Genomic DNA, 22,082 nt, shown 5'->3' with positions numbered 1-22,082 from the left:
GAACATAGAACACTCTCTCAGAAGTTCTTGACATCGATCCACTCGATGACTGTTTTGTTAAGCAACGCTACAAAAGTAGTTGGGGACTCTCCTTTTCCCAGGACTCATCTTCCATACCCCTTTAGAGATAGCAAATGAAATAAATAAATATAAAAATGATCAAAATATTCCAGTCTGGACTACGTATGAGTTCTTAATTTCGTTCTTGACAATCGTTAATTAATTACAAACTTAGTCAATATTATTTTATGAAAATAATTTCTATTAAAAGAATTTATTGTCTTTTGTAATTCCGTCACGGCATGTTAGATTAGAAGTAGATCCTGGAGAATCATACAGTTCAGATGCAAGCTAAAGATAATATTTTGTATCTATTTTGCTATTGTTTTATGAAATACTGAAATCTCTGTGTGTATGTGTTAAATAAAGACTTTTGAAAGCAAAAGAAAAATCCCAAGTCATGTGAAATAATGCATGTGACTTGAAAGCCCTCCAGTGCAACCCAGCTCACTTCCATAGGAGAGAGAGAGAGAGAGAGAGAGAGAGAGAGAGAGCGCCCTTTCAAAGGCGCAAATCATGGAAGCCAACACGAATGAATAAACTGTATTGGGGGAGGGCTATATGGCTCAGCAACTGGTGGTGATGATTGTCATGATGGAAGCCTTGTATCTTCATCATTTCGGACTCGGAGCAATCTCTCACTTTTTGCCCACCCCTCATTAAAAAGCCAACATACCCTCTAAAGCTTCCACACAAATCTTAAATAAATCCCTAACAATGACATTTACTTAAAAAATGCAAGAAAACAAAACCTCCAAATTCCCCCCGTCAAGTTCCCCCCGTCAAGTTCAGATTACTCATCTACCCAAAAATCAAAGTCCAAGTTTGCTGAAAGAAGAGAGAAGAAAGTCCAAGTTGCTCAAAGAAAAACAAACCAAAACCCCCCATGATTCACACCCACTTCCCCTGATCGATCTCCATGCTCTTTCTATTGTCTTTAAACTTTCTAATTCTTGAAGTGAATATTTTGAGAAACAAACGCAAGGTTAAACACCATGATTCCAGCATGTTTCAGCCAACCCAACACCCTCCCAAGCAGCTCTCAAGTACCTGATCCTCAAAACCTCATTACCTGCATATACCAAACCCAGCTCTGTGGCTCTCCCTCCTATCTCACACTCACCTGGTCCAAAACCCTCTTCTCTCACTCCCTCACCATCTACGCCGCGGACTCTTTCTCCATCACCATCTCTCTCTCCCCTTCAACCTTCTCTTTCTTCAGAACTCGACCCGGCTCAAAATCTATGTACTTGACCCGAAGTCATTGCCAGAGGATCAAGCTCTACTGGGACTTCACCCGGGCCGAGTTCACGAGCAACTCCGCCGAGCCCGAGTCCTGCTTCTACGTCGCCATCTCGTGGGATACCAAGCTTGAATTCTTTCTCGGTGATCTTGTCGATGAATTGACTAGACGGTCCGGATTGGTCATGACTCGCCAACTCCGGGAGCCAGCCCTGCTGTCCAGGCGGGAGCACGTATTCGGACGCAGGAATTACGTTTCCCGAGCTCAGTTCTTGGGAACCAAACACGAGTTTGGAATTGAGTACTGCAGTGGGGGAGTGCTGAAAGTAAAAGTGGATGGAGAAATAAGCCTCGTTATCAAAAGGCTTGCATGGAAATTCAGAGGGAATGAGAAATTCTACGTTGGAGGCATTGAAGTGGAATTCTTTTGGGATGTGTTTAACTGGGTGAATGATAATAATGGAAATGGACACGGCGTGTTTGTTTTTCAAGTTGGCGATGGTGGGGTGTGGCCGGATATGGTAGGTCCAGAAAAGAGGCTGATGAAGAAGAGCTTGTCCTCGTCGCCGGTGTCCGGTACAATTCCATCGCCGTCAACACCGTCGTGCTCGAGTGTGCTGCAATGGGCAGAGGAAAACAGTGATGGGGGGAGGAGTTCGTGTTCTTCATCAATTAGGTCATGTGGGAGCAATGGAGGAGGGTTCTCTTTGTTGTTGTATGCTTGGAGGAAGGATTAATTGATTATAAGGTTTTGAAATTTATTGGTTGATGAAAGCAGTTGATTTGTGGTAATATAATCTGCCTTTTTGTGAAGAAAAAAGCGATTTCAAGTTGATCGGAAGATCATAATTCTTTATATATTATTGGCGTTGGTTCAACCATTTTGTTCTTGATCATCATCATCTGGTCATGTCCCAGATTCAGTAGTGCTACTGTCATTCTGCAATATTTGTCTTTTGTCAGCTCCGATTTGATGATTCGTTCGGTACGTTGTTTATTTCTTATGAACAGATCTAGTCACGAATTTATCAGTATATTATGTATCATTTACAACCTGAGTATATTAATGATCTATATGTAGTACTGGTCATATATACATATATATTTATATACATATATATGGGAGTCGATCATGAGTTACTTGAGAAATTTCCTATGGCTTTTGTGGGGGATTTTTCCCTTTCGCTGTACATGATTAGTAGAAGGTGGCGGGGCAGGGGGTGTGGCGGAGGAGTGAGGAGCGATCGCCACCTACTACGGTGAGGGCTAAAGAGGGCACATAAAATTGCACTTTACTGCGGTCCTGCGGATCCGATACATAAAGATGCCCCCCATGACCTGAGTGATGAGGTTGAAGTAGTCAGTTTAAAAGTGAGAATTAGATCAGGAGAAGGTTCCAATATTTCTCCACTACAAGAAAAATAGTTAGCCACAAAAAAATTATATAAAAATAAATTTATAAACTGATGTGGTTTGATGTAGTATATTAGATTATAAAGTTATTTTTATTATAAAGTAGATATAATAAATTCTACGAAACTAAATTATAGGTTTATTTTGTGTAATTTCTTTATCTCAATAGTAATTCTCATTGTATAATATCTATGATCCCACCGCCCAATCAAACGTAATAAGTACTAACGTTTAAATCATGCATCCATGCTCTCGCATGCACCCGCTCGCCTTGGTCCTCAAACCTACTTGCTCAAAAGGTAAAACCACCTTTGTCCAAACGAAACATTATGTCCTCAATTACCATATCTTTTATGAAAAAGAAGAACTACTCCTTTCTTTAAAATAGTAACCAAATTACTCTCCTCCTTAGGCCGGAACCTGCTCACTCTCCGTGATCTCCCCTCATTGTGCGATCCAGTATGTAGGACTCATGGACCGCACATGCATGCAAGCGGCTTGCGCACGTACGCATGAGTTCCACACACGGTCACAAGTCGACCGGCCTTGCCTCCAACGCCTCAATGAGCGGCATCTGTTGTACGAAGCTTCATAGGACTCAAATATTCAAAATAGGCCCCATTCCAACTCTATCTGTGGCCCCATGTGCAGTACAAGCACGCGCGCTTTCTGGGTGCTGTAAAAAATTTGCAGGATAACTCATTTTCAACTATCCTATTACTTTCTTACATTTCCTGGTCATGGCTTCCAACTGCAACATCTCAATCCACTCGTTGGATGACAGCAAACTATTTCCTTTGGCAATTTCCTCCTTGACGTTGCCAAAGAACAGGGCCCATACATTTGAGATGGTCTTTTCTTATCCTTTTATTTTTGTATTCGGTACTGCATTATTTGTACTTGGGACTTTTCTATGGAGCGCCTCACTCTTCCTATCGTACCTTTGATTTGAAATTCAATGTAACTTTGATGAATAAAATTATAAAAAGGTACTGCAACTATACCATATTGAGAGTGAGATGGCAAGGTGAAAGTTTTTCCTCACCCACATGCAATATGGGGCGTTTGACTTGGAGATAAAGTTGCATTGAAAAACGGTAAACCATCCACATGCTCAATTTCCATATAATAGGTTCCCCCCAATCCAGACCAGGGTCCAAATATTTCTCCTGTTTTTCAATACACGTGCGATGAAATTTCAAGCGTATAGCTTCTATTCTACAAATCTTAATTTGAAAATGAAATAGAACACAAAAGGTATGTCATATATGTGTGTGTATATGTATTCTTCTTAATAACAATATTTTATCAGGAGCCATTACATATCTTACACTCTGACCTACATGTGGCTCCAAATAAAAGCATAATTAGTTGACATGATTTACTTTTAAAGCTTGGACTTTAGTTTTCCAGACCAAGAGGAGCTCTCGCTGTCACTTTTACAACCCATCTTCTCTATTTTCACGTAAAAATGTAATGAATCAATGATTATGTTCCCTAAAAGATGAACATAGGTATAAACTATAAAGCTCACAGTTCTGGACACTGTACACTCATGCGGGCTCCAACATTAGTGAGTGCCTGTGCCATACTATAACCACACAATGGATATATCTTTCACTGTAAAGAATATAATGAATGTCTCAGAAGGGATAGATGATGCCAACTTTCTATTGTTTATGTAAACCCGTCAATTTTTTTTTTTTTTAAATAATAATAATAATAAGCACTATTGGAGTCTTGGAGATATTTGCCGTGTTGTATGTTTTCCCCAATGGTTATGTCTTGATAATTCTGAAGCACCCACAGAAACCGTGTAATTTCCAAGCAAATTCTAATAAGAACTTACTGCTGAGGCAATAGCATATGAATCTTTGACTCCTTCACATTTATTAAGCCTTGAACATTCAAGCACTGGACCTTCCAAAACTAGGGGTGAATATCTGGCCAATTGCTTCGAGTGCAGAAACATTCCAACTCTCAGCATGCCTAACAATCTGTCAAAGTAAAATAGGCTAGTGCCTGTAACTAGTGGCAATCATGGCACACAAACAAAAAGTTCTTATATGAATGTCGCATCAGAAGAAAGGTTTCTTACATTGAAGTTGCCATTTAACTCATAGACTGTACTTCCATCAATGCAAATCAGGGGCTTCCATGGAAGTTTCAGGTAAGTCCTGCAGACGAGATAAAACAAGTTTACCATAAATTAGGCTGGAACAACATCTAGTGGGAAAACAATTTGTACAAAATGGTTGATTTAATCAAGGGGGGATGTTTTTGTAGTTTAAAAGTGAGGGAAAATAATAATCAAGTAAGAGGAAGCATGTCTGGTTAAGCACCTTAGCTTCCACGTTGCTAGCACAAAATTAGTTTTGGAATTCATACCCTGCAGAGAAGTCATATTACCAGACATTAATGAACTGCAAGTATGTGGTAATGCAATTTGACACTGAATAGAAATATTAACAGTATTGTACTAGAGACAATGTTCTGTACACTTCAGTTTTAAAACAAGACTAATCATAGAATAACAGAAAGCAACAAATTACTAGCTGGGTAATGTGCCTTCCTAAATCTTTGAGAGAACAGGAAAATCCCCAAATGGATAGAACTCCCTTTCAAGCTGCATAACACATTTTGGTTGTAACTAGAATGAGATCAACTACAAATTCAACTGATGCTGACACTGAACAACTGTTTTCTTAAAGTGGATGCTGTGTACATTTTCCTTTTAAACACCTCAAAAGAAATTCTGCAAACAGTAATCCAACATCTAAACTTCCACCTTCTAGAAAAACAAGAGAATAAAAGAAAGGCATAAAACCCATCAAGTTTCCGTTTTCATATACTAGATTATAAAGCTATACCACTCATGGCCTGGGAATTACAGATGAGAGAATCTGTGGCTAAAACCAACTACAAAAATGGTAGGAAGCATAACATGGGGACAAAAAGATAAAGAAAACTCACATTTTTATTTTTCCAAATGAGTAATTTCATAATCAGTCAACACAACGATGCAGATACCCAACTATTCTGTTATTAGAACTGAAATCAAACTTCACATTGAGGATGACTACCTTCTCAATCTTTTGCAATCCAATTGATGGATGGTCAAAGAAAGGAACAAGCAATTTTAAGTTTCGTGAATATAACTCCTTACCTGAAAAGTGGAGCAGAGAAATTAGTTGATTCTTCTCTTAAGTACTTAAAAGCTTCCATAAAGTGGCAATTTTCAGCCAGTTTTTGATACTCAAGAGAGAGAGAGAGAGAGAGAGAGAGAGCTCCTAAGTTGCACATTATTAACAGAAGTCAAGTGAGATAATGGTTCTCTTCAAACTGAAATGTATAGAATCTAATAGTAGAAAAGTCAGGTGTTGGTGAACTAATCATTATGTGTGGTAGACATGTAAATCACTTTGAAAATAGTAAAAATAATGCTAATCACACCAAAAAAAAGAAAACCATATAATGAGTCTCCTTACCTTGAAATTTAATCGTTGGATCTTCAAAGATACAATCTTCAGCATATATTGCAGAAGTAAAAGCCCCTATTTCAAGTGAAAAGATAGTATTACTGGCACAGAGCCTTACTGTTGAATAAAAAGATAATTAACTGATCTAAATTCATGTAATTATTCTATAATACACAGAGAAAGGGTTGGTTTCCTTTAAATCAGTTCAACTTTAACCAATCATCCCCTCATAATTGAGTTTTTTTTTTTCCCCTCACATATGCTCTAAACAGAAAGTTTTGAATATGAAACCAGGTACCTGTTACGAAGTAGGCATTCTCATAATCAGATTTGAGGATCGTCACCACATCATCAACACCAGATACTAAAATCTCCTCTCTCTTTTCATCACTCACTCTTTCAAATTTGCAAAACAGTTAAGTGTCGTAAAAGTTAGCAACACACATATACCACACATTTCTTTCATGAATAATCTGTATAATTTATAATGCACCTAGAGCTATACCAAATAACATGTTATAGTGGTCTTTATAAGACTGATATCTATTAAGCAATCGTTCTTAAACTTCCATTCCCAGGAAAAAGGTGGAAACGAGAAAGGAAAAGAAAAGAAAGAACTTTATACCGTAAAATTGTATTAGCTCTGTTACCGATAGAAAATAAATTGTATTAACTCTGTTCACAGAAACAGAAGGTCTCGATCAAATTCCTTTCGAAAGTAGAATCAGGCCCAGTTGATCGCGGTTTGTAACACTTGCTGTGTTACTTTAACTATCGCTAATTTACGCGCGAAACAAACAGAAAATGAAGGAGGTGAAATTCCTAAGAAAAATCGAGCTGAGGGTCGAGTTAAGATCCTAATAAATTCAACTAATTTATTTTTATATTTTTGTTCTCACAGGAAACAAACGGAAAGTACCTATTTTTGTTGTAGGTGGAGGAAGAGGAGAAGAGTCTCAAAAGCTCTGTAGCGCCGCTCACCACGAGTTTCAAAATCTGCGGGGTTCCGGTTCCGGATGCGGCGGCTTTCTTGTCCGGTGTTCTGGAGGAGCACCGTGGGCAGGGGAGTCTCTGCAGAATGACGAATGGAGGGTCAGAGAGATTGAGACTTTGAGAGTCATCGAATCGAAAACAGAATGAATGAATGGATTGGTTTGCACTTGGGAGGGTTACATTTGGGCGTATGGTCAGAGGAGGAGGTTTTACACAGAAAGAAGAAAATGCTGCCATTGCCGGCCCCACTCTGAAACTGAAAGATATTCCCCACTTCCTTTTTCTTGTTGTTTCTTATCCGCTAGTCTTGAAACCCAGAGAGATCCTCTGTTGGCCATAAAAATGTTAGCTTTTGAAGGCCAGTATTAGCGACGGTTTTCAGAAATTAAAGTTGATTTTGAATTAAATACAATCTAAAATAATCTTTAGTACACCTTTGTAAGGCTTTGTTGCTACCATTTTATTGAGGGGAAAAAAACCTTTGATCAGATTGGAAGAAAATTAAATGAAATATTTATTTTAGATGATAATTACAGTTAGTGAATGCACAAATACTGCATAATTATTTAAAAAATAAATAAATATAGTATTTATATAAAAAATTAATCTTTTAATAATAAACTCTACTCTTTTTTAAAGTGACTATACAGCATTTACGTACTCCCACATACATTACTCGTTACATTAGTATTTATAACCTGCAGTTGATATGCCTACCACTTATACAACGAATTCATACATACATAATACTCATGTAATTATTTACTTGCATGAAAAACACCAAGTACATGAACTTTGCTAACGACATTTATGAACATTACTATGACAGTTTTCTACAAAGATGTGTTCAATGTACATAAATCGTGTTTATTCCCAGCAAGAATTCTTAAGGACTGATATTCATGAAGACTGGACTGAACTCCATAAACTCATCATTGGCTCTGTTCATATGTACTCACGCCTTTATCTGCAGGCTTAAGGATTTGAAAAGAACAAGTTAGGTTTTCATCAACACTCATCATGGCTCCAGCATTATCAAATTCACCACAATAGTTTGGAGCAGAGAATATTGTAACAAGCTGCCTATCAGCAAAGAATTCATATCCATCCTCAACAACCTGGAACATTAGAACAAGATGATACATCCTGGTAAGCTGCTTGAGTTACAGAAAGAAATGAGGGAAAAGAAGGTAACGTCACCAACCTGATGGGCACGGCAAACAAGGTCCATGTCATTCTTCATCAAGAATTCTGAGACGCTATCAGCACCAAAAGTGTAAGAGACCCCGCGATCGTTCGTTGCCCAGCCTTTGACATCTCCATCAGGATCCGACCAAAGCAAATCACAAAGCAAACCAGAATCCGGAACATCAGATGGACGAGGTAACTCCCTGATTTGATCTAAATTTGTTAGAAAGGGAGAAAGGCCACCATGTAAGCACAATAATTTTTTTGTCTATGAGCGCCGCCACCGGAAGACAGTTGAAACAATTTGTAAAAACTTTCCAAAGTCTAGTATTGAACCGGCGTTTACATTCATCATAAAATCCATATCTCTGATTCATTGATGCGCATTCATGATTCCCTCTCAAGAGGAAGAAATTCTCAAGATACTTGATTTTATAGGCAAGCAAAAGGCATATTGTTTCTAAACTCTGCTTGCCACGGTCCACATAGTCCCCTAGGAATAAATAATTGGCATTGGGAGGGAAACCTCCATACTCAAAAGGCCTCAAAAGATCAGGATATTGTCCATGAATGTCACCTGGTAAATAAATAACAGAGATTACTATCCAATTTTTTTGTAAAGCTTAGCATTAACCCAACTTCAAGGGTGATAAACAAAATGCAAGCAAGTCAATAATTCAAAATCCAGTCTTTTACACAGCAAAAGGCCAAATAGTCATTTAAGTTCTACTTGTTTGTAATGCATATTATCCAAAAATGTGAACAAAGTTTATTGCTTCTCCCCTTCTTCAGGAGATCCCCAGAGCCACCAGAGCAAAGAATTAGAACACATAATAAATGTAAGAGTTTTGTGCACCTACCGATCACTATAAACTTTAGAAGGCGAGGAGTGGATAGATCATAGATGGTAGAAACATAGTTTTGCTTGCTTTGTACACTATGATTATCCGGAATATCCATTGTTATTCTTCAATTCCTAAACTCTGCTTCTTTAACCCCATGTTCCATTTGCTCTAAAATTACTCAAACGAATCAGACATGCAATGACTCGAGCACCAACATTGATAGCACTCAAGAAACCTACTTTGCTTCATTCATTTAAAAATCAAATAATCCAAATCCCAAGAAACCTGTTGTGCCTTGAGCCGCCCAGAAATCACACCCACAATAGATAGAGATAGTATTTAAGTGGTTCGACAACTTGCATACGTCCATTGAAGCGGAAATTCAATTTTTTAATATATTTGTACAATTTTACAAACACTCACAACATCTCTCTATCTCTCTCAAATGGCCTCCGTTCTGGGTTTCCCCAGAACCCATTTTCGCGCTCAGCCCTCTGCCCGATCTCTCACCTCAGTGAGGATAATTTTCTCTTTACAAATTGTCTCCTTTTATAGGAGAAATCATGGGGAACAAATAGCCACCCTTCTTGACCAAGTGAGTCTGAAATGGTGAGTGGGTGGGTGAGAATTTCGGTGCCTAACAATCCAAGAATGAAAACGGTGCACACTTGGGTTGATTTCAACAATCACCCCCTTCACCCAAGTGTGCCATACCAGGCTGCTTGCAAACTGATTCATTCTTCAAATGATTGCACTCCTTCATTGAAATGCTTGTCAGCCATGAGAGATCCGCTATCAAATGCATCTGCAGGTACGTCTTCAAATGGATGTCCAGATGCTTCTCCAAATACATCTTCAAATGCATTAGCATCGTCTACACCCACAGAGCTTGCAAGGAATTTTCTTCAGAGGAGATTTACAAGTGCCTAACTGCACAATCTCAACTCTCTAGGATTCTTTCTTTTGCTCGAGTCCATGAGTCCGCACTCATGTACACCTTGAGCAAACTGAGCTTCACTCTAGCCACATCCGAGTGAACAATCTGCCTGGTGCCTTTACAGCTTTCAAAACCAGGCTCTATAATCCTACAATCACACCAGAAACCAACCATCAAGACCATAATATGAAAAACGCTTGTTTCGTAAGCTTTAACGATTGAAACAAAAGCTAATATTGACCAAAAGAGAACGTACCGCAGATCTTGATGGGGGCTTCGACCTCCAGAGATTGGGCTGCTGGAGGAATATTTCCCTGGAAACAGTGCAGAGCTGGCGGATTTCGGTCTCCATGAGCTGGACCTGCCTACCTGCCCGCACCTGCCTATACCCCAATAGCCTGTTGATAATGTCGTCCAGTACGACGGGATCCATTGTTGCCAGAAATTCCACAAAAAGCCAAAGACTTCGGAATACAGAGAGCTATCTGGTGGTTTCTTCTGGGGAAGCAGGCTCTTTCTGAAAATGGTGTTGGTGTATGGGAGGTGCTTTGGAATGTGGCTGTTTTTTTTGGTTTATAAAACTCCGCAGTTATGTTCCAGTGCTACAGTAGTAAAACTACAGAGAGTTCGAAAAAAATTAAGGTGTGAGGAATCAAGGGCTTGGGGTGATGTATGTGTTCGAAGAGTAGAGAACAAGATGCAACCGAGGATGTCGAGGAGAATTGGATGCGAATGAAGAGAGCTGACAGCGATTTCTAGGTGGCGGAAATGCCTAGTTCTATTCGTCCGAGTTAGATCATTAAAGTTAAAATGAACTCCACTTTGATGTACAATTTTTGAAGGATTTGACATGTTATCTTGGAAAGACATTCAATTCTGTTGAATGTTGGCTCTTGGCTCGTTTCACTTTCCTTCCTTTTTTTGTTTTTTTTTTTTTTGATTTTAGATATTTGTTTCTTATGTAATTATCTTTCCATACAGTTATCACTTTTTAACCATTCATTTTATAATTAATTAATATAATTATATAATCTTATTAAAAATTAATTTTAATTTTTGAATTATCTTTCAACAATTTTTCTAATCTTTATATAGTATTATAATATTATCCCCATATTTTGTATTAACAGATGTTAATAATGTAATTCTGATCATTGATAATGTTTTAATAAGGATTTCTTTTTTTTTTTAAATCATGGAGCAATTTTTTTTTAAATGATAGAAGGATAATGATTGGTTTATTATTTCTTAATATCTCTTTACTATTTTTTTAATTTTTTTACTTAATAATTAATAAAGTTACTATTAATAAAATTTTAAATTTTTTAATAATTAAGAATGTTAAAAAATATATTTAAAAATACTAATAATAATAACAGTGATAGTAAAAGAGCAGTAACAGGTGGCGGTAAGAAGGTTGTCTATTGTTATCTAAATTCGTAGAGGCTTGTCCTGGTCCCTGGAAAAGAATCCTTTCCACTCGAACTCAAAGTCCCGTCTTCAACAGAGTGGTGTCTTGACTCTAAACTGACTATCTATCCCTGCAACACTTCCAGTCTCCCTCCGCCATGGCCGAGGCAACTAGCAACAACAAGACCTCCACTCGTCCCCAAAAAATCATTGCCGGAGCGGACTCTTTCGGCTGTGCCCTCAAGGATACCCTCGTCTCCCACCTCCGATCTCTCAACATTGACGTCGAGGACCTCGGCACCTCCTCCTACTACTCTATCGCAGCCGAGGTTGGTCGCCGCGTGTCCTCTGCAAACTCTTCCGATACCCGTGGCCTCGTAGCCTGTGGTACCGGAGTCGGCGTATCCATCTTTGCCAACAAGTTCCCTGGCGTCTTCGCCGCCACCTGCCTCACCCCCGATGACGCTCTCAACGCCCGATCCATCAACAACTCCAACGTCCTAGCCGTCTCCGGCACGTCCACCTCCCCCGACTCCGCTATCGAGATTCTCAACTCCTGGCTTGACACCCCCTTCAAGTCCCCTTGCCCCGCCTCCGGCTCCAAACCCTGGCCCGAAGACATCCTGTCCTTCCTTGACAACTCCCTCTCCGAAATTCCCAAGATCGGATCGGAATCCCAATCCGATCCTGATTCGACGGCAACCTGCGCCATATGTTGTTTGGTGAAAAACCGAGAGTTGAACCCGATCGACTTGATACCGGGGGGGTCGATGAAGATCTTGAGGGAGAGCCCGACCTCCGCTATAGTGAGGTTCAAGGCTGGGAGCGTGGAACCTGCGCACCACCATACCTTCGGGCACGACCTGGTGGTGTTGGAGGGGAAGAAGAGCGTGTGGAATTTGACCAAAAAGGAGAAGTACGATTTGGTTGTCGGGGATTATCTGTTTACTCCGGCTGGGGATGTGCATAGGGTGAAGTATTATGAAGATACGGAGTTCTTCATCAAGTGGGATGGGAAGTGGGATATGTTCTTTGACGAGGATCTTGAGGCTGCCAGGACCGCTATTGAGAAGGAATTGGATAGTTGGTCTTCCTGAAAAAAGAAAAAAGAAAAAAGAAAAAAAAAGACTGTTTTTGAATGACAGTCGTTGTTCTTGTTCTTTTTCTTGTGCGTCTGATGTTTTTGCCGGTTAAAGATGCTTATAGGGTTGGGTCCTATGGTATTCAGGTCGTGGGTCGTTTCGTTATAAAACACGTATGTATCATAAACCATCTCGTGTTTGTTTTTGTAACAAAGCTCTTCTTATTATATAAGAAACTGCTAGATTCACGAAAGGAAGTTCATTTTTGTGATTCTTGTGGAGTGTTGATGATGTGCATACTGCCATTTGTTTGGTGGTTTAATGCTTCCACACTAATTTGGATCATGCTGCATTGTCTTTGGTTGATTTCCATTCTCAAGTTTGGGCGTTAGTATCTCTTATGTGCAATAGAAGTGTTCTCTCGTTTGACATCCCCATGTAATAGCTGGTCTGGATGGGAGGGCTTTTCGGGAGGAATGGTGAGAATGCACCAGTCCATTGTTTGAGAGTTATGTTGAAGGAAAGGAAGAGAAATGGTGTATCCATTCTTTTGTATGCATTTTGTATGCCCCGTGCTAATTTGAATATGAATATAAATTTACCTTAGACTATTAAGATTAATTGTCCAAGAATTTATTAACTTCTCTGGTGAGGCTAGATCTAAACTATGGCTCAATTTCGATTTGAGGAAGCGCTTGCAACATCTTGCAGTCTAGACCCCTCTTCTCTAATTTTCAGCGGATGGAATGCTATTATGATCACATCCAGGTAGGAAAACCACTTCGATGCCTTCCTCCTACCCTTTTCATTCAAGGAATAAAAATAAAAAAAACAGTTCAAAGAAACAGATTTTTCAAAGGTGAAAGTTCAAAGCTGCATCCAGCTACGAAAATTTGAACTTCAGTCTTCAGCTGAAGTGCAACAAACTACTTTTTGTATGCTATACACTCCGTGCGCCATGCTCGTTATCAAGAGCAGCCCTCGATTTCCTTTCGAGAATAACTGAAATGCGATAAATCATACTGACAATACTGAACCGAATGCTGGTGGGTGGCATTGATTGAATTCTATTGGTATTAATGTCTCACGCTTTACATAATTTGCTTACATTACATACATAATGAACAAACGTGCTCCAAAGCAAGACATCACCTAGTTCCCTCAATTTTTGAGGTGGGTCACTTCATCTTGAAAAATAGATGAGAGCGTCAGACTAGACTCAGCTCATCAGCAATGGCAGCTTCTGTTTGTTCTTGAGATTCAATAGCAGTAAGCTTCTTCCGCAATGCCACCAACTCTTCCCCAGCATCACATATAAAGGCAGACGCTTGCCTGCCAGATAAAGTTGCCCCCTCCATGCTGTCTATGTAATCCTGGAAAAAACAGAACGATCAATTGTCAAGACTTTATGCTAGTTTCTTCAAAAACTTTTCTTCTGTTATAATCCGCTGCTTCGTGTGGCATGGATATCTTGTAGATAAGACAAGGACTCATCAGCTACCAACTTACATATCAAGGGTCTATAGAAACATTATTGGTCTGTTATTTTTAAAGAAAAAAAAAATTAAGGTTTAGAGTAAGAGATTGTTGGAACTAGTAACTAAATTATGGTGTCCATTCTTTCCACAAGAACCAGATAGTTCCCGTGACAGTGAACAGATGGATAATAACTAATTTTGGCCGTCACAAGGTGCAGACTGGACATGTTAGTAACTATTAGCTAAGGAATTGGCATTTGGCACACAAAATGTAGTCAGCATGACTCACCAACCATCAACGTTCGGCCACATTTGGAGTGGGGGGAAAACAGAATTCCAGTTTTATGCTTAAAAGAGCTTCTTTTGCTTTATTATTTTAGTAGATCATAATATGAACCCAGGAACATAATAAAGAGTCCCGGTGCAGCAAAGGCTCTGATATATATATTATTACCAGAGGATTATGTCTCATCCATGCATTAATTATCTAACTAAAAACTGATTTCTTGAGTAGAGATTTGGTTTAATGATTGGAAATTATAGACAGAGCAAAGGAAAAGGATTTGATAAGTTAAACAAAAAGAAATTGATGGAGAGAAAGCAAATGGGTGTGCATTGGCCAAACATTAAATAATCAGCCACCAAAAGAAGTAGAAATATGAAACTGCTATCCCAGTAATTAATAAAATAGCATTTTGTATGACCATGTTCTACTCAAATACATAACTAGATATCTTAGATTATAATCTTTTTCTGGAAGAGATGCTAGCACAAATGTTCTTAAGTTATATGCATGTAACAACCAAGCATTATATGTGAGTGATTCAGTGGCAGTAACGTTACCTGTTTTGTATATGAGCCAGCAAGGAAGAAATTTTTTACAGGTGTCTTCTGATCAGGTCTAAATGGATCTTTACCAGGTGCCTCACGATACAAAGATTGCCCAATTTTGACAACAGATGACCAAGTAACTTCCAAACCTTGAGATGATGGGAATAAAGCCAAAACCTGATAACGTAAACAACCTTGAGGAAATTATGAGGCTTTTTTTTATGCACTCAATCTAACTCATAAGACGATACAAAAAACTCTTCTGACAGGGCTTTGACCAGTAATATATTGAAATATCGAAATTTAGAAGCTTGCTCTCTTTCTTCTTCTTTTTTTTAATTTATTTTTTTAAAGTAATTTAGAAGCTTTTTCTCTCAGCAGACCTTTTATATTATCTCCTTCATACTAAAGTTGTAACCATCTGCTTCTATTCAGGAAAATTATTTAATGAACTAAAAACAAATTCCCAACAATGAAAATTGGACTGCAGAAAGAACAAATCAAAGCAATCCGCTCTCAGGTTTCTTTTCAGTGCAATTTATTTGAGAAACATGAATGAAGGTACTAACCTGCTTCGCCACTCTTGCAATGATTTCCTCGTTCGGCAAGGGCATGTATGGGTCACCCGGGGTCAGGACACATCTGCAGGAGAGGAATCGCTCTTTTGACTTGAATACGAAACAAAAGATTAATGGAGAAATAAAAATGTGAGAATAAAAGGTTCAATTCCAAATTGCACACAAGCTAAGAGGCTTTACAACTTAATATCTGGGCTCACAAAATTCCAAATTCTTACTGCAAGTGTTTAGCCATCTCTAAATAAAACGTTTATATATAATTTTGTGCAAGTATAATGGATTTTAGCATTATAACACTGAAACAAATGAAGAGGTATGATACATACAGATCAGTGCACTAAGTGTGAAGCATAGAAATCTGATGAAGGTGAAAACATCAAGTGGCAGGCAAGCAAAACAACACATACATTTTTGGGCCCTTTTGGTAGTGTTTCTTTTCCTCTATTACCTTTACCCAAAATTTTCTTTTCTTTTTTACATTTGGTAGTTGTATTGAAACTCCTCATTTTGCAGAGACCTACAAGCCCTAAACAACACATTGTGGTAGCAGAATCAGTTGACAGTGGTAGAGGTAGGAGGGTCTACATCAGCACACAGAATGTTCACCATTTTGGTGCAAAGAATGAATAGACAAACACACTGACTCACAGTATCAGAACAAGCAAAACCTGATTGTCCGAATACCATGCCACTTAGAACTTCAAATAATAAGTAATGATTGCGAGTTACTACGTCCCTAGTGACTAAAAAATGTGCTGGCAGATCAACATTGCTGCAATGCAATGCACAAAATGATTGCAATAAGAATATTTTCCTTACTGGAGTAATGAACCTTGTCCCTCAATGTAGTAATCTTCTGGAGATGTAAGTGCTAGGTCTGCAAAGCAAGAGAAATCTGCGTCTGGAGTATAAAGAAGGTTATCTAACCCCACAGCTTGCCTCAATTGCCTACCAGTCAGAAAGTAATGGTTCACAAGGAAATAAACCACCAAAGCAATGGGCTTTCGGATGTGAAACAGAAACAGAATTGACTTTGGTCCACATAGCAATGCCATCCAACTTTTCCATGCCAATAACACAATATCGATGAGATAATTACCTCGACCGTTCTAGATCCTGCAATTCTGTGACCCAACCACTGTATCTTAGTTGCACTGTGACAACAGGCACTCCAACTAGCTCATAAATATTATTGAAAAACTCCGATTCCCTCCACTGGGTAGGAAGTAATCTTTTGATTCCAGGGACATCACATGCTGCCATCAAAAGAATAGACCTAGGCATTACATAATATTCACCATAAATAAATAAACATAAAGTTACACATAGGCTTGGAGGAAGCGCAAACCACAAACCTGCAACATATGCATCAGCCTTCACAGTTTGCTTATTGGTAGCCTGTGATAAAAGCAAATATAGGCATTAACCTTTGAAGAAGAATCCAGCATTCTGATTTAAACCCCGCACAGATAAAAATCCTAACTGGATATGGATGCAACTCAGCGCCAGTATAGAAATATTTGATTCATAAATATTTGAATAAACTTAAATATTTCAACCCTCAAGTAACTCAATTTTATTATGTCTAAATGTATGAATAGTATGAAAGCTTCTTTAAGATTTTTAAAGCAGTGAAATGTGAAGCAAATCACCTTAGACATGGCAAGTCCTGTAACATATGTGTCACCATCGGCGGATTTATCATAAAGTATCTGTCTACAACCCCACCTAAGATGGAACCTGTTCTAGCATAGGAGGAGAGGAAGAAATCACTACCATAGAATAAAACAGATTAAGATCCTCCAGATTTGTTAGGATGGTAGTTCTAAAATAGTTGATTTTCCTTAATTTATTGTATCTTGTTTACTTATTAAAAGATTGTTGTATTTTATTAAGTTGTATACTGAGGTGACAAAATCTGAACCATTTAATAAAACAATAGCGCAGCACCATGATACACTAAAAAAAGTGGAGGATCCTAATTGAGGAGGGATACAACAGTAATTAATGAATCATTATTGAATCATAATTCCATCAAAGTCATGTAGTTCTTGTCCTCCACAAATAATACCTGCCCCCTTTGTCTGTGATATACTTTCTGATAGGCCCACTCAAGTAAACATCCGGTGAACCCTTGAGCATGCGTAGTAGGGAAGCCTCCGTCTTAGTGGCAAACAATGAGAATATGGTTAGCATGCAACGAGCACTGATATTATCACAATCAATAAACCCAAGGGCATAGGCAACAGGATCCCACATTCTCTGAATACTCATGCGTGTACCACCTTTGGACAGGAACCAATCAGAGAAGCTGATCTGTTAAAAAAATATCAAAGGTTCAACATATTATAATCATATTAAACATAACAAGTATATAAACAAAGTGTGAAAATGAAAAAGATCCCCCCTTAAAAACCCAAACAGAAAATACTAAAAAAAGTTAGGGGACAAAAACAACCCCCTTCCCCCCCCCCCCCCCCCCCCCCCCCCAAAAAAAAAAAAGAAGTCTTCATGAGAACTAACGACTTCTCTCCCGGCAATTTAGGCCCCGTTTGGATTCAGAAAGTATCTCATCTCATTTTATCTCATCTTATTAATTTTTTAAAATTTTCACACAAAATATAATAAACAATTTAACTTTTTTAAATTTCAATTCAATTTTTTTAAATTCTAAAATAATAATAATATTTTATTCAACTTTTATCTTTCATCTAAAACCATCTCATCTTATCATTGAATTCAAACCAGGCCTTAGTTTTCAGATCTCCCAAGAATGATAGACAAATTTTACAGAAAGATGTAAAGGATATTGCTGCTCCACAGATGTGTCTTGTTGGAGAATGTGTAGTTTGACTTAGCATGCCAGTTAGTTAATAAAACAGAAAAAAAAAAAAAAAGAAAGAAAGAAAGAAAGAAAGAAAGAAAGAAAGAGGCAACTTTTCAGAATCAACTAGTTAATAAAACATCACTCACACCGTCCAAATTCCGTATGTCCCTCATTGCACCATCTGGATCAACAAGAGCCCTCACGACTGGACTTAGGGCAAGAGCCAAAGCATTTCTTGCTTTATCATAAGTCTGCAATTTTTCAATATCCAAAACATAGATCAGTAACAAATTCCAAAGCAGCAAGAAGATTCTTCAACTTTTCCAGCATTGCAGAATGAGGTCTGTTAATAAGTAGATCATAACATCTACATATTTTCCTCCTTTTTCATTTCAATGTCCCACAGAATGCCAAAATTAAGTTTGACAGACTGCCCCACAAAATATGAAACATATCTAGAACTAGAAACTGTGTCTGTGAATGATAATGGTTGGCCACAGTATGAAACTGTAGCTGTAAAAAGGCAGTACCGACGGCATAGTAAGCACTACCTGAAGTTGATTTGTAGATAAAAATGCGCGAATCCCATGTAATGGTGCTCCCATAGGAAATCTAAAATCAAGTTCTGCAGTTGAAAGTCAAATTATTAGCAACATATTTCAGTATAAATTATTTGTGTGAGACAGAACTTACAAAAGCAATAGGGCAAAATGAAACTGTTAAACATACTAATTATATGGTAAAATTTAGTTTGAGACCAATCACTAAACCATACCACCAATTTGACCCTCCTTGTTTACAAAAGTGTGAGTGTGGTCCTTCACAAGTAGATTTTTATCAGCACCCACCTGTGTTCAAGCAGAGATAAGAAATTTATTAGAGACCACATATTTAGAAGCCCTTTTCATCAAGATGAAGACATGGCAATAATTTCAAATTATTAGGATACTTTACAAGATATTGATACCAGAAAGATAATTGGTACTTTTTTTTTCTTTTGGGGTTTGGGGGGGGGGGGGGGGGGGGGGGGGGGGAGGCGGGGAGTAAGTGCAGAGCAGGCACAAATTTGAATCAGCCATCAGATCTTAAAACAGCTTACAACTTTTTTCCCAGATAAATAGAGTATTCTTTACATTCAGAGAACAAAACACGATTCAATGTTGCAACAGAGCAACTTTATGTTGAATCAACAAAACTACACTATCATTTGAACATAGTAATTGATGCAGCCCATGAATTAATATTTTGTTTACAAGCAATTGATATTATATATTATCCATAAACAAGCAAACAATTTTGAAACTTTTCCCTTTAACAAAATTGATAATACAGTAATAAAGGTATGATACTCTTACCACGAAATTGAGTTAAGATATCTTGCTCAATATCATTTAGCATCGTATTAATAAGGTCAAAAACTGGTCATGGTGTCAAATCAATCCAATTTTCAATTATTAGAGTTTTATCCATTCAGGATCACATAGAAGGTACCATTTACAAGTTATCATCATACAAACCATAAGATGTCATATTACCACAACCAATCAAGTTATGTTCACCTTTTTCATCAATCGGAAAAGATTATTGTAGCAACCAAAGAAAACATGCAATCCCATTTCAATGTGGTTCCCGCGTTTGTCCACAAAAGATCCTACTTTTCCACCAATAAAAGTCCTTGACTCATATATATCCACCTGAAACAACAAAAGCAGAAAAGCAAAAAAAAGCAGGAATGTTACTAATTTAGTCTGATGAAAATCTATTAAAAAATCACAGAAGCTAGAATCCTAGAGCAAGAGAACAACGAGCCAAACCTCATGCCCTTGATCCAAAAGTTCAACTGCTGTCGACATGCCTGCTAGCCCAGCTCCAATAATAGCAACTTTAAGCTTAGGTCCCCGATAATGTTCAGGTTCTGGTGGAAACAACCCTTTTGGAGCTGCCAAATAAAGTACTCGTTTAAATACACCAATGGCCAAAGATGGCAACTAGAACTACTAACTGTTTTACCATTAGCCATAAGATTTTGAATCTTCTGGTTACATAATAAAATTAAAAAAGAAAACTTTTTCATCTGATGGTAATGTTAAACAAAAATGCAGTCTGTATTACTATATTGCATTGATACACTTGCCTAATGGGATGGCTTTGATCAAAATGAATAAATTCCATGTTCTACCATCTTTGTGTCCATATTTACAAAATATTAGCGAGCTATTTCAGCACATTTGATTAGCTTTTCCTCTAAATAACATTAAAAGATGGAGAAGAATCCATTTGTCTTTAGAATTTTCACAACTGCAAAAACTCATGCACGTCCTAGGATTTGATCTTACCTCCGCCACAAAAAGAATTCCACTCATCGGATATAAGAGAGGCCATTCGTAAGTGAACAGTTCCAGTAAAGTTTGAAAAATTCAACCGTTTAGGAATGGGAAGAAAAAAACTGGTAGTCCAGAAAGGATAGTGTATTTCCATTCAAACTATGTTACTCGATATAATATTATTCTCTTGCTTCTTACCGGAACCAGAAGATGAAACATCCTACTTAGCAAGCAAATTTTCAGATAAACGAACACCCAATGGTAAAAAAACTACTCCAAAACGTCATCCAATTGCACTCTCGCTATAGCAGAATTCTAATCACACAAAAAACACCTCCCGGCTCTCCACCCCGCCAAAACCATAAAAAAAATTAAAAAAATAAATAAATTAAAAATTAAAAAAAAAAAAAATCCCTCCGCAGATAATCTATCGAATTCTCAGAAACCATCAAACCCCTCAAACTCTCTGAGAATTCACTCAACCCGTCAATATGAACCAAAAATTTCTCACGAAACCACAAAATACTGAATACCCAGAAATCTAAATGGCACAAAAAGCGAAAATTATAAGATAAAACAACAACAAATTGAAGAAAAAAATGAACACTTACCATTAATACTCATGTCAGAAACTTTTGTGTCCAAAGAGTCCAAAGAGCAGCGAACCGAGGCCCTCTGGCTCTTTGCCTGAGCCACCGAACGCCTACCCCAGAATAAGAATCCTGCCGTATCACAACGGGTACCAGTGACAGAAGTCGCCGGAAAAAGAATCCAAGAAGCCATAGCCAGAAACCGAAACGAGGAAGAATTAAAAGCTAAAGAAAATGAACTCTCTCCGCCTTTGTCTCTGCACTAACTCAGTTGTAGCTGCGAGTGAACTAATTGGTATCAAAGAAAATTAAAATTTCACTAGATGACGTTTTCGTAGACGCAGAAAGAGAGGGCATCTGAGGTATGAGATTCGCTTAGCCGCAGTACTTGGAAGTTAATGGGGCACTTGGAAGAATTGTGGTCATGCATGTGAAGTGGTGGTTCCGCTAACACGATAATGCGCCACCAACGCTGGACGGTGGACAAGGAGCAGAATTCCACCTTTTCCTTTCTACTTCTTAAAATCAAAAGTGAAACGAAAATGATAAAATTACCTGTTTACAATTTTTCAACAACCTTATAATAAAATAGTATTTTTTAAAAAATATTTATTTTAATTTTAATTTAAAAAAAATTAACACCAAAGCCCATTCTTGGATGATGGATCTACTTCCAATGTTAGCTCCAGTCTAAATTTCAATTTAACCTTAAAAAAAATAAACTACCCAAAATTTAGTACACCTACTTGATACCCAATTTATAAACATATAGTATCTCTATGTCAGGCACTAATAATTCTAATTA

The 22,082-nt window shown here is 37.9% G+C and overlaps 4 protein-coding genes and 1 pseudogene across 6 annotated transcripts; 2 read left to right on the top strand and 3 right to left on the bottom strand.

Moving 5' to 3' along the window:
* The first annotated feature begins 1,055 nt into the window (after positions 1 to 1,055).
* On the top strand, positions 1,056 to 2,039 carry LOC122315392. Its single transcript, XM_043131267.1, has one exon. The coding sequence runs from the start codon at positions 1,056 to 1,058 to the stop codon at positions 2,037 to 2,039; it is 984 nt and encodes a 327-aa protein (XP_042987201.1).
* Positions 2,040 to 3,946: 1,907 nt separating this feature from the next.
* LOC122315730 lies at positions 3,947 to 7,561 on the bottom strand. Of its 3 annotated transcripts, none has more exons than XM_043131848.1 (8): positions 7,368 to 7,561; positions 7,114 to 7,265; positions 6,493 to 6,590; positions 6,204 to 6,269; positions 5,799 to 5,881; positions 5,058 to 5,104; positions 4,814 to 4,892; positions 3,947 to 4,730 (listed from the first exon to the last, which is right to left on the bottom strand). In XM_043131848.1, exons 1-8 carry the CDS (start codon positions 7,422 to 7,424, stop codon positions 4,716 to 4,718), a joined length of 597 nt encoding a protein of 198 aa, XP_042987782.1. In that variant the 5' UTR covers positions 7,425 to 7,561; the 3' UTR covers positions 3,947 to 4,715. The 3 variants fall into 3 exon arrangements, with proteins under 3 accessions (XP_042987782.1, XP_042987781.1, XP_042987780.1); XM_043131847.1 differs by having other exon boundaries at positions 3,947 to 4,712; positions 7,401 to 7,557; XM_043131846.1 differs by having other exon boundaries at positions 3,947 to 4,712; positions 7,368 to 7,554.
* Positions 7,562 to 7,922: 361 nt separating this feature from the next.
* LOC122315731 lies at positions 7,923 to 11,163 on the bottom strand (annotated as a pseudogene).
* Positions 11,164 to 11,596: 433 nt separating this feature from the next.
* LOC122315729 (DNA damage-repair/toleration protein DRT102) lies at positions 11,597 to 12,906 on the top strand. The gene has a single exon (XM_043131845.1). The coding sequence runs from the start codon at positions 11,726 to 11,728 to the stop codon at positions 12,662 to 12,664; it is 939 nt and encodes a 312-aa protein (XP_042987779.1). The 5' UTR covers positions 11,597 to 11,725; the 3' UTR covers positions 12,665 to 12,906.
* Positions 12,907 to 13,681: 775 nt separating this feature from the next.
* Positions 13,682 to 21,797, bottom strand: LOC122316751 (zeta-carotene desaturase, chloroplastic/chromoplastic). Its single transcript, XM_043133515.1, has 14 exons — positions 21,299 to 21,797; positions 20,178 to 20,302; positions 19,923 to 20,057; positions 19,139 to 19,211; positions 18,915 to 18,988; positions 18,510 to 18,614; positions 17,608 to 17,852; positions 17,189 to 17,276; positions 16,892 to 16,934; positions 16,636 to 16,792; positions 16,356 to 16,484; positions 15,528 to 15,600; positions 14,971 to 15,135; positions 13,682 to 14,022 (listed from the first exon to the last, which is right to left on the bottom strand). Exons 1-14 carry the CDS (start codon positions 21,468 to 21,470, stop codon positions 13,858 to 13,860), a joined length of 1,749 nt encoding a protein of 582 aa, XP_042989449.1. The 5' UTR covers positions 21,471 to 21,797; the 3' UTR covers positions 13,682 to 13,857.
* Positions 21,798 to 22,082: the final 285 nt, after the last annotated feature.

Source organism: Carya illinoinensis, chromosome 7 (assembly GCF_018687715.1).
Source record: "Carya illinoinensis cultivar Pawnee chromosome 7, C.illinoinensisPawnee_v1, whole genome shotgun sequence".
NCBI lineage: Eukaryota > Viridiplantae > Streptophyta > Magnoliopsida > Fagales > Juglandaceae > Carya > Carya illinoinensis.
This window is presented reverse-complemented; position numbering and strand designations above follow the sequence as displayed.

Excerpts from the sequence above, each read along its gene's own strand:
- LOC122315730 (XM_043131846.1), bottom strand. The coding sequence starts at position 7,424 with ATGGCAGCATTTTCTTCTTTCTGTGTAAAACCTCCTCCTCTGACCATA. Across the intron at positions 6,270-6,492 it reads GAATGCCTACTTCGTAACAG|GGGCTTTTACTTCTGCAATA; the intron begins GTACCTGGTTTC and ends CACTTGAAATAG. Across the intron at positions 5,882-6,203 it reads TCCAACGATTAAATTTCAAG|GTAAGGAGTTATATTCACGA; the intron begins GTAAGGAGACTC and ends TCCACTTTTCAG.
- LOC122316751 (XM_043133515.1), bottom strand. The coding sequence starts at position 21,470 with ATGGCTTCTTGGATTCTTTTTCCGGCGACTTCTGTCACTGGTACCCGT. Across the intron at positions 17,277-17,607 it reads ATCACAGACAAAGGGGGCAG|GTTCCATCTTAGGTGGGGTT; the intron begins GTATTATTTGTG and ends ATGCTAGAACAG. Across the intron at positions 14,023-14,970 it reads CTGGCTCATATACAAAACAG|GATTACATAGACAGCATGGA; the intron begins GTAACGTTACTG and ends TGTTTTTTCCAG.
- LOC122315392 (XM_043131267.1), top strand. The coding sequence starts at position 1,056 with ATGATTCCAGCATGTTTCAGCCAACCCAACACCCTCCCAAGCAGCTCT.
- LOC122315729 (XM_043131845.1), top strand. The coding sequence starts at position 11,726 with ATGGCCGAGGCAACTAGCAACAACAAGACCTCCACTCGTCCCCAAAAA.